Source organism: Pteropus medius, unplaced genomic scaffold (assembly GCF_902729225.1).
Source record: "Pteropus medius unplaced genomic scaffold, Ma_sr-lr_union100, whole genome shotgun sequence".
Taxonomy (NCBI): domain Eukaryota; kingdom Metazoa; phylum Chordata; class Mammalia; order Chiroptera; family Pteropodidae; genus Pteropus; species Pteropus medius.
In genome coordinates this window covers 342,036-354,351 of record NW_024354867.1, presented here as the reverse complement: position 1 = coordinate 354,351, position 12,316 = coordinate 342,036, and the positions used below count along the sequence as shown (strand labels likewise).

The 12,316-nt window shown below is 35.5% G+C and overlaps 1 protein-coding gene across 1 annotated transcript in view; it reads left to right on the top strand.

The window, feature by feature from the left end:
- Nucleotides 1-524: 524 nt before the first annotated feature.
- The window catches only part of CFAP47 (cilia and flagella associated protein 47), a gene marked incomplete at its 3' end in the record, with an annotated part of 348,750 nt that continues 336,958 nt past the window's right edge, over nt 525-12,316 (top strand). The window contains exons 1-4 of the mRNA XM_039855224.1: nt 525-732; nt 5,034-5,185; nt 7,412-7,527; nt 10,648-10,691. Coding sequence (XP_039711158.1) covers nt 541-732; nt 5,034-5,185; nt 7,412-7,527; nt 10,648-10,691 — 504 coding nt within the window. The remainder of the gene's footprint in view (nt 733-5,033; nt 5,186-7,411; nt 7,528-10,647; nt 10,692-12,316) is intronic.

Sequence of the window (12,316 nt, the reverse complement as noted above, 5' to 3'; positions counted from 1 at the left end):
ACAGATTCTTAGGCCCTGCCCCAGAGCTATTGAAACATAATTTGCATTTTAACAAAAGACCCAGAAGATCGCTGTTACATTTTCAGAAGCACCAGCCTAAAGGCAACTGAGCAGGACACTTAGGGGGCCCTGACTGCATATTGAATTCCCCCGTTACTGTTACTTCTTGCTGCTTTAATAGACCCCGTGGGCACATTTCTTCCACTGCTCTTTAGGCATAGTCTTGAGAGAGGTCCAGGAAAATGCCCCCGCCAATGCCATGTTAAAATTCTGCAAGGCCAAAGCAAAATGAGATGCCTCTTGGATTTGGGCTTCATTAGCATGTTTTCCAGCTACTCTGGTGACACCTGTGATCTCGGGGTTCTTTTGCTAGAGGTCTGCATTCTCTATTCGGATCGCCAACTCATGCAGCTTGGGCTGCGCTGAGGCTAGCCAAGCTAGAGGCGCGTGCAGCGTCAGACGGTTGCCTGGCGACGGCGTCCAAGCTAGTACACAATCGGTCTAGTCCTCTACGGTTAGTCCGCTACCTAGAGGGCGACTATGGACACTCCCAGGGGCTCCCTCGTCCCCCGGGATGTGGAGAGTGCGAAGGAAATGCAGCTGCGGGTGACTCCGTCGGAGATGAAGTTTCAGGACACGCTGGCTGGGAAGGTGTACCGCCTTCCAGTTACTATCCACAATCTTGGCCGTACCAACCAGAAGATCCGGTTTCTGGAGCCAGTGAAGCCTCAGGTAACAAACCCAGGGGTGCTCGGAACAGGACCAAGGGAGGGCTGGGGCTCTGAAACTGCCTCCCTACCTGGAACTTGCTTTGTCTTGGAGAATAGGTGCCCAGTTCCTATGGGGGTAGGAATGAGTTTCCTGAGGAGTGGTGATTTAAGTGTCTCTGTATACGTGTGTTCGCCTTTTTGTTTTATTTTTTATTTTGCCCTTTTGCTTGGGGTTGGTACACCGGGTGAGGAAATTTGATCTAGTACTTCCCAGTTTTTTCATTCTGGGTTTGGAAAGAAGAGAAAGTGGTTCCATGTCTGTCTCCTCTTAACAGTCCAGAATCTATGCTTCAAGATACTGTGGAATGATGACAATAAAATTCTCTATTTACTGCCCTTTGAATCATAAAGTTCCTGATTACTCCAGAGATTGTAAGGTTGTGGAAAGTTTTATTATTCACATTTTAACAAATATTTGTTGATATTTGTTGAGCACTTACTATATAATAGGTAGTAGATGTGAGGAATGCAAGGACTCATGGGACTTAGAAACTAATGGGGGTGTCAGTTCAGGTCTAATCATCAACAAAATGAATGTTGTGAGAGGCTGGCCACATCTTCTGATTTAAAAGTTGACAGAATTTCATTATCTCACTGTTATTTTAGAGCATGGGTGTGAATGGACGGTTATTAGTTTACTGTGATCACCTGTTTTTCAATATAGGAAAGGTGTTAAGAAATTTTGATATGTAACTGATTTCTTATGGGCTATTCCTAATGAAAAATAACATTGGATGTAACTGAAGTTATATGTATGGAAATGGAAATGTGTCTATGATTTTTTGTTAAAATTACATATATTTGTATATACATAGAAAATATTCAGTGGTGATTAGGAGGGCAGTGAGAAAAACTTTTATGTTCTACTTTTTGCATTTTTAAAAAATTGATGTACTATTTATTTATTTTTGTTACATTAAAGTGCCCAAATCTCAAGAGTAAAGCCTGATGAATTTCTATGTATATACGCACACTCATGTGGCCACCACTTAGTTCAAATATAGAGTATTTCCAGCACCCTAGAAGGCTTCTTAAAGTACCTGGAGCAATGACCCCATAGAGATGACCACTATACTGATTTCTAACACCACAGATTAAATTTTGCCTGTTTTTAGGTTTCATATGAACGGAATCATGTGTTCTTCAATTTTGAACGTGCATGATTTAACAATAGTAATGTAATTTGTAATAAAATTGTTCATCACAAGAGATTGTTAACTACTCACTAAATCAAAAAGCACCAAAAAAAAAAAAAAAAAGATTCCTCCAAATACTATATAATTGGGGAAAAAGTTTATTATTTCACTACCTTAATATGTATTTATTGAACAATTGAATGTATATCTAAAAATACTTTCTTTTAAAACTCAAGCTGGCAGTAATCCCAGGTGTGGGCAAACACTATGTCTCCTGGGTTTTATGCAGACGGAAGAACTATGATATAATGTTTTATTTTGGTTTGTATCTAGAGATATAAAGGAAAATTATTTAGACCACAGGTTTTTACATTGATAAGAGAGTGGCCAGACAGGCTTACTAGTTAAGAGGCCAAGGACATGAGCTTATTTTCAACGTGAATTTCTCTTTGTTACAAGATCATGATGTGCACTCCTGATCCTTCACAGTCGTAAAGGTCAATAGGGAAGCGATAGATTAGCAAAAAATGCATTAACTATCTTGGAGGAAAAAGGAAAAGGTGCTATGTAAAGAGCATTGTTATCATCACTATTATAATTAGCTAGAAAATGATTCTAACGCGTGGCATAGTACTGGTTTTCCACATTGGCTAAAGATCGTGCATTGTCTATGTATTAATTACATACCATGTACCATATGCAGTGCTGATATACCATCTACTGTGGGTCACTTGTAGAAAATACACACTTTTGACCACATCGTCCTCAAACATGTGGCCTCTGGTTCAGTCAGGCCAGTCTCACTCATAATTGTCCCCTTAATCCCATGATTTGGACTTTTTTTCCTTTTGATCCATGCTTTTACTCCTCCACCTGCAAGAATCACTCTCTCCAAATTCTACCCATGTTTGAGAGTCAATGTGAGTTCTCGTTTTCTCTAACATGTCTACTCTTACCATATTATCTCCAAATTATTTCTTCCCTACTGGTTCCCAAGTGCGTTCATTGTAGTCTGGACTGGTATCTCCATAACTCCTGGTATATCTTAATTTACATTAATGGTCAGTTCAGAAGCTCCTAAGAGCAGGAAGGTGACATACACACCTTTGCAGATTACTCAGAGGACTGAGCAGCTTGCTGTTTGACCATAAGCACTTGCTGCTGGAGCACTGGTTTCCCTTCTTGAAGATAAAGATCCTTTAAAGGAAGGTGTCAAAACTGATATGTGGACTTCCAGCACCTAAAGACCTATGTGGGGGAATAATCTATTGTTTTCTAACTGTTTTGTAATTGAAAGACGATTGAGAGTTGGACTGTGGCTGAGAGTTGGACTGTGGCGGTTATGAGGTATCAGAATCATTGTTTGCTGGAAGTATGATGCTTTCAGACCAGTGGTATCAACAAATCATTTCAGTGCTCTGTGTTCTTCATGGCTGGAAAACACTGCTTAGAATCAGCCTGGCATTAAAAGCCCTGAAAAGTTAATTTCAACATGACCCCATTGCTACTGGTTGAAGCACTTTGCCCAGCAAGGCTAGCTTATTAGCTGCTTGCTGAAAGATTATTTTGCTTATTCTTTTCTCTCCTTGTGTCTGACATATTTCTGCCCCTTTCTTGCTTCTTCTCCACCTTCTACATCCATCTCTAAGCTTAGGCCAAGAGCACTTCTTCCTGGCACATAGTAATCATGTTCTCTCGTGGATTTTCAAGATACTTATATCTGCATCACTTATATGAAACTTAAGTAGTCCTTGGCTTACATTATTTAACTTTCGAGGGGCGTATAGTCTGCTTTCTTAACCCATTTGCCATTTGCCACGAGAATACTCGCCAGCAGCATTTGCGGCTGCAACGTTTACCCTGAAATAACTTGTGGATTAAAGTCCTAACACCCAAAGTTTGTCACGAAATATCTCGATTTTATTATTATTTTTGCATCAATATTGATAGTCTTTGGAAACAAATGACATCTTTTTTTTTTATAGCATTCTGTTTTAGTAGTGGTATTTCCTTTTACAAAATATAGTTATGCTCGATCACTGAGAATGTCAAATCCTAGAAAACGTAGCATTCCTACACATGATGTTAACATCATTCTCGAACAGTTGTTAGCTAAAAATTCATTTGGTGAATCCGATTTATGTATACACTTCTGTTACATTAAAATTAGAGACAAGTTCTCTTTAGAAATAACTCTTAAGAAAAATTTTTATATTTTCACATTGAAAACCAGTCAGATTTGCTTCAGCCTCAAAGAGAGTGTTTATGTTAAATTAACGCTGGCAGCGAGCTGCAGTTTTTTTGTTTTTTGTTTTTTGTTTTTTTCCTAAATGAGAAATGGGTTAAAGAGATTATGTATTCAGGAAAGGAACTCTTTCTAGCTGTGGTGAAAGAGCTTAAGTTTTTAGAGTCAGATAGGTTGCATGTTTTGAATCCTCACTCTCAGGGTTACCTTAGTCATTAATTATATTCTACAGGTCCCAGTTTCCTCATCTATCTGCTGGAAGCCTTAATATCAGCCTTACAGGACTGTAGAAGTGCATTGAGATAATAGATGTAGAATGCTTGACCTACCATAGGTGTTCAACAGATAACAGTTATTCTCTTTCCCCCTTAAGTTTTGTCCTGGAATCTAGCAAATGTTTTGAAAGAACAAAAGTGTTTTTTTTTTTTCTCTTTGGTCTATTCCTTTTTTATATTTCCTCCAAGTTAAAAAGTCTGAGTTCTCATGTGGAAAGTATATAAAATACTGTATGTATGTTTGTGTATATGTATGCATGTATGTATTATGTATGTCTATATGATTCAGCAACATTTTTATTAGATTGCTCTTCCTTTTTTTCTGTATTTAAGTACCTCGTACTTCTAAAGGAGCCCATGATCATTTACATATTTCTCAGCTGACTGCATTGTCGGTTTCAAATCATGTCTTGTTGAAAGTATATCTGAAGAATCTAGAATTGGATAAGTATTAATACAGTCATTAAATCTTTGCCTTTAGGGCAGGAATATTGTCTATGGTTTGATATATCTCTTGAAATAATATACACTCCTAACTACAGTTGCTCACATTATTTTCTTATTAGAAGTTAAGATGTATAATTAGATCTTTTTTCTCCCATCGAAGTTCAAACTGATTTTGAACAATTTGGATAAAGAACTTGCTTCTGGACTTCAGATGACAGCTATGGTGGAATATCATCCTGATAAAGATGAAGACATTTCTGACCAACTATTTATTTTAATAGGAAATAAAGCAATAGAGATCCCTCTCATTGGGTATGTATTCTTCATATTTTATGCTGACATTTTGAGCACTCTTGAAATAAAAATTAGGGTCAAAGTAATATTCTGTATTTTCTCTGACTAATAGGGTTTGTTGCATTTATAGTTTCCTTACAACTTAATTTAAAGGACAAAATTTTAGCAAATTGTAGTGTTTAAAACAAATGAAGACTGTTTGCTGGTGTTTTTTATTAAGATAAAAACATTCAAAAATTGCCTGTGTTTTTTTTTCCTTAACTTTACATCCTATTTTATTTCTACTATATTTTTTGTACCTTTTGGCAGAAAGACTTAGTAAAGAAAGCTCTTTTTGTTTACCAGAAGCAGAATTGATATTGCAGTATTAATGTGATATTGATATTAGACATTTACCTCTTTATTTTTCCCTTATTTTTTTCATTTTTATACACTAAATTTAGATCTGCAATTATTTTGGTTCTTCATGTTGTTGCGAAGTTCTGTTTTTGCACACCATCCCATTCTGCATAGAAATCAAACAATTGACACATGTTAGGAAAGGAACAAACTATTAACCTATTATAAATATTTAATTTACATTTTATTTTAAGTAGGGTTATTTTGGGTCCATTTTGCACATTGATATACCTATGGAGAGCAGTGTTAAAGATGCTTTTGCCTTTCAAAACAGGGTTTTTCTCTTACTCCCATACATCCACTCTCTCATCAGAGGCCAGCTACTCACCAGTTTCAATATAATGCCAGCACTGCCCAACTTAAAGTGTGATAGACAAGGCTGAAGGAAGGGGGGGTGTGTGTGTGTGTGTGTGTGTGTGTGTGTGTGTGGCCTTGTATGTGTGAGAGAGAGAGGAGAGAGAGAGAGAGAAAGAGAAGATTCCTAAGAAATTATTCTTAAGACACTTTTCTCCATCCAGCTAGAGAAATAGTTTGAAAAAATGTTTCAGGCTTCACATGTTATATTGTTGGTGTAACAAGTTCCTTTTTTAGACTGTGTAACCTCTTTACTGCAATTATGTACAATTATATACAAAATTACAATCTCTTTATGAGAAGAACATGGTTATTCCTTAGAAGATGCCTCATATATAGGCCAGTCCTAGCTGATCTCTGGAATGTCTGTACCTATCCAATAATACACAAACACATGTAAACACACACCCCATCAAGAAGGCCCAGATCACCAGTGCATAAGGCAGTATTTGTGAATATTTTGTTCAGGTATTCTTATTTATGTATTTTTTTGTGTGTGTATGTATGTATATATGTATGTATGTATGTATGTATGTATGTATGTATGTATATTTTGGAGTTTGTATTCTGTTTGGAGTATATTACTTAATTCATGTGGCTGGTATATAACCTAAGGAGTCAGTAAAGATCAGTTATTATTATATTTATTATTGGTGCTGTTACCATTATTAGGTTTGTGAGGGTAATGTACTTGAAGTCTAATAATGTGGATTCAAGGCTAAATTTACCAACATTATATTCATGTAATTCTTTAGATAAATTATTTAGATTTTTTAAGTCTTTGGCTTTTCATCTGAAACATAGGAGCCATATAATACTTATCTACCTTTCAGGAGTTTTTTAGTATCAAACAAGATAATATACTTAATGGTGCTTTTATAAACTATAAATTATATGTATGAGACATATATGTAGGATTATAATGGATTTTTAAAACGTATGAAAACATATACTATAAATATGCTACAGTGAGCTCTTTAAATTAGAGACACACATAAAAAATCAGTTGTATCTTTTTGTACTTAGACCTTCTTTTAGTCCTCAAATTATATTTTATGGCATCACACCTTCCTTTATTTCATCACATTTGGCATCATCCAAACTACTTTGCTTTGTTAAAATCAGTTCCACCCTTTTTGAGGAGGGTTGAAAGAATGTGTTATGTCATCTTAGGTGGCAATTCCAAAATAGAGTTCCAAATGTGTTTTAAACTACAAAAAATATTGAGACATGTGGGTAGCCTCTCAATGTGAGTACTTGGGAGGGTATGCCATGTACTTAAATGCATAAAGTCTTATTTCTTTGTTAAAAGTGTGTTTGCTTTGTTATCTTGTTTTCATGTCTTTATTTCACAATTCCTTTTACTGACAAATGTGCCACCAGTAGACCTGTAAAGAAACTGAAAAGTGTCTTTATATGCCCCCCTTTAGATTTAACCACAGCTTATAATTGTTAAAATTCATGATGTGGTCCTCTCTTCTCCTCCCCTAGGTTGATTCCAGCATGTCAATTGGAGATTGAGTCAGAAGTTAATTTTGGCATTTTGGTTGCCAATAGTAAAGTATATTGTAAAGAGATTCGTATCATTAACCGTGGCAAGGCTCCAGGTAAATACTTTCTGTCATATAAATTAACTTACACTTTTAGAATAAAATTGGTACTATTCGAAATGTATACATAGTATAATTAATGGATTCTCTGATTCCCTCCCTACTCCCCACCCCCAAAATGTCTCATTTGAAAGCCCAAAACTATAAATGACTGATAGGCAGTAATTCAGGAAAGATGAATCCACCTCCTTATGATCCTGATTGACACAAGCTGACCCTCAGATGACTGGTAATCAACCTGAGGATAGAAGGCAGGATTTTGTCATGGAAGTGACATAGTCCTTAGAGCCATCAAGAGATAGAATCAAGGCATAGTGCCTTACTAGCTGTGGGATCTAGGACACGTATCTTTAAGGATGTTGACCTTGAGATTCTTCATTTATAAACTGGCTAATAAAATGTACTGTGCTTAATTATATATGTACTTAAGGTTGTGATATGGTACTTGATTTATCATAGGCACTCAATAAATATTTGTTTTTTTTCTCTATTATATTCAACTTTGAATTCACACAGTGGGCCCTGGAAGACTCTTACTAACTTTTTGTTGAAAGAATAAATGCTTCTCTCTTCTCCAGACTGGATTATTTCTAGAGATTCTTTCTGTGACCTAAGAGTTTATATAAAGGCATGGTGTATATGTGTTCATGCATACTCTTCATTGATAGTATACAGTAGGGATAAAATCATTTATCCCCTCATCCTCCTGATAGGAAAGTCAGCATCAGGGGTGGCAAGACAGTCATTTCCACCAAGGTGAAATGAGGAGTAGTTACAGAAAGGAAGGACATTTTGCTCTAAGATTGTTTTTTTTTTTTTGTATACATAAACAAGGTATCGAATCCAAACCTGTCTTACATAAGTGAGGATGTTCTCTGGAGCTGCTTGATTGAGCAGTGGGAATTATTAAGACAAAGGCAGTCTGTCACTTCACAGATTTCTTCCTAGGGTATAAACAAATAAAACTGATAATTGTTCCTCACTGAATGCTGCTCATTTTGTTTTTTATGCTTTGGTTTTTAAGTGAATGAATTTCTGGCACTTGTGGGATCGTAGAATATTAGGCTTAATTGTGGTCTGACTCTAATATTAAGGATAGAGACTTTGTCTCTCATTCTTGTAATTGAATGATATTTATTTTTTTTTCACCATTACCAAAATTGGTAGTATGTTTTATATTCACAGTAGCAAGTGCCTGTAAAGTATCATAAAGTCCTTATTACCTACAAGCACAATATATAAATATTCATGAGAATAACAATGGATTTTCATGAAGAAAAACACTTATGCAGAAAATAGATTAGGCAACCAAAGATGATTTTAATAAAAATTTTAAGAAGGATTTTATTTGGCAAATATTTTATAGTTTTAAAGTCAAAGACCAAATGTTTACAAATTTATATGTATACTTCAGAGGACATAAAAAACTGCACTCGACAGATGCATGATTGTACAGCTTTGTTTTCTCTCTCTGATAAGTGTCACTGTGGTTATTATCTTTGGTTTTGTAGACCCCAAAGTTTATCTGCGTAACAACTTCATCATGTTCTATTTTTATAGCTCATTATGGAGTAACCATCCATGGATTTAGCTAAATGTTGTTTGAATACATTTTGTTTTTTCGCCTTTTATAAGAATGTTTCCTAAGTTCACTCCTGACTGTGCAAAGTAGTATTTATCTTTTCATTTTTAAGAGACATGGTCTTTAAGGTGTCTCTACTATTAGTGCTTTGTGAGCTGGTGAACCCCATGTTCTCTTTTACAATTTTATTGTTTCTCAGTTTTTATCTTTGAAGACTAAAAAACTATTGTTATTTTAACATGCCTTGAATTGCAATCATTTCTCTCTTTACTTCAGTATCCTTGAATATTGAGTAGACTTTTTCTACTACAGTGTTATGATGTAGAACAGTCTTTAAAGTTGCTAGTGTGATCTGGGATTGAACAGCTATGTTAGAACTCATTTTTTACTTTTATTTGGGTCATTTTGCCCAAAATATATAACCTTTCTGTTGCTCTTAATGCCCACTCTTCCCCCTTTCCCAGATCATTGGCATTATCTCTCTACTGTCTTAAAAAGCCCGGCATCATCTGTGAACCAGGAAATTTGCTAAATTGGACCCAACACAGGTGTGGTCTTTGAGATCCTCCCTAATTACCCAGAAAAGCACCGTTACTTATTCTCAATGTGTATTTTTTTTCTTTTCTTTGAAACTGATGCCATGGAATCTCAATATACTTTTCATACATTCTACCATACTGGATATATAGCAGACATTCAATAAACCTTCGTTTAATTGATTTGGTTCAGTGATCTCTCAAGAGTTTCAGTAAAGAACCATTAAGTTTTCAATGAAAAGTGATTGAACTCAGAAGTAACCCATTTAATCATATATAAGCATTCTGAAGAGTCTCTAAAACTTAGTCATTTGGAGACTCGTGGAGATTGGTACATCTTTGGTATTCTTAGACTTAAGGAAACTTAAGAAAATAAAGTGTACATAGGAAATAACAATGGCCTTGGGTATGTGACTCTTGATTTTCAGTAGAATCCTATAAAACTACAGACTGTTTGCCTGTATTTGGAGCAGTAAAGGCAAGGTAACAATGTATATTTCACCATCCAGTACCTACGCTGCTTTTCTAGAGAAGGTAGAGAAACTCAGAATCAAAAAACATACAAGTTTGTGCAAAAGACCTTTCATCTCAGCCACAGCTAAGGGTATCCTCACATCTCATGTGCTCTCCTAAGTCTCAGCAGTGGACAAGTACAGATGTTTATTTTACATGGCTTATTAGCAACATATGATACAGTTGGCCATTGCCGCCTTCTTGAAAAAAATCAACTTTGGTTTCTATGACCCCTTCACTCTCTTATATAACATAATGATTAATTATAGCTCAGGTCCTGGAGTGAGGTTTCCCACTGCCCAAATCTTGGTTGCAACATTTACTGGCTGGGAAGCCCTAAGCAAAGAATTTAAACTTTGCAAACATCCATTGCCTTACTTATACATTGATGTTAGCATTATTTTTTTCTACTGCCTCCCTCCTCTTCAATTCTCTTTTGTGGAGTGCTGTCCCTTTAATGACACATTAAATGTGAATGTTCTTTAGGATTTGCCATGGGACCTCATGTTTCCTCCGTCAGCACTCTTTCTGTAGGCAATCACTTTCATCCCCGTTATTTCACTGAAGTCTGTATAATACCTTGTATTTCTTTCAAGTTTCTCAAACTTAACATGTCTAAAACTGAACTCCCCAGCATCTCCCCAAAACTTCTTTTTTTTCCCCATTAAATGTTATCACCATGTATTTGGGCAAGTCAGAAACTTGGCGAAATCCTTGACACCTCCTTTTTTATCACCTCCTACCCCCCTCATTCAGTCAATTATTAAATCCTGTCTATTCACTTCCTAATTACGTTAGTAATTCTACTTTTCTTTGTCCCATTGCTGCTTCTCTGCAACAGGCCATCATCATCTCTTGCCTAGTAATTACACTAACCTAACTTATTTCTCTGAAGTCTCCTCTTATCTCTTTCTAGTTCATTCTCTACACATTAGCCAGTGTCATATCTGAAAGGAAGTGAAAATTTGATGACAAAATTCCATCTGTAATGTCTTTCCTTCAATGACAACCTTCTCTTAGGATAATGTTCTTGCTCCTGTTGTTAGCAATTAAAAAATACAACAGTAAAATATTTCATAATTACTAATGGTATTAAAGTTATAAGACAAGGTAATGTTTGTGTAGCCACTGTTTTAATATATTTAGAAGACAGAACCATGTTCTTTTGGTTTGGGGGATGTTCCTGAATAAGCATTTGGAACATTACTTAAACTCTTTTGTCAAATTATGTCAAAGCAGTTACAATATAGAAACTAACTCAGCCTTAACTGAACTCATATAGTTTTCTTTTTCTGGAGAATTAAGTCAATAATATTTATTTGAAATGCATATAATTTTTTTACAGATTTCTATTGTATTTTATGACAGAAAAGTAAACCTGAAATATTATGTCATTAGCACTTTTCTAAAAATGATTAGATTAACAAATTTTATTAATGCGAATTTGCCTTTTCCATCAGTTCATCTCTGTACTTAAAAAAAAATTGGTATTGTCTTTTTATATTTTCAGTGCTTTTAGTATACTAACATTTTATTCTCCTAAGTTAAGTGAATAATTTTGGGAAATGTCATCAAATGTGATTTAAATCTAGTTTATTGGGAATTTGCAAACTTTATGTTGGCAGTGTGCTCATTTGTTTAATATTGTAAAATGATATTTGAGAAACTTGTGACTGGCTGCTTCCACATGTTGGACATATTTTGTACTAGGCACTGTGTGGGATGCCAGGACCACAGAGATGAAAAAGAGATAGTATCTGATCTCAAGGATTGCATGCTCTAATATAGGTACCAAACATAACCATAAATTATGAATCATTTCTAGTTTTGGAAGAATAAATTTGTGTAGCCTCCTTTTCATATGCTATTTGATTCTAGAAACCCATTTATTTTGCCCTTTCCCTGTGTGAACTGCATTAATTCATCTATAGAGAGTGGCACTGGCTGTAAGTGTGAGTCCTATGGTCAGAAAAATCCAGGGGAATGTTCCAGCTCTATCAATTATTTACTAGCTGTAGTAGTCAACTGTTACTATGTAGCAAACCACCTCATAACTCTGTATTTTAAAAAGGTAATTATTTTTAAATTTTTCATTGGTATGCAGATTGGCTAGAACTTGACTGATCTACACTGGGCTTAGGTGGGTGGCTCTGCT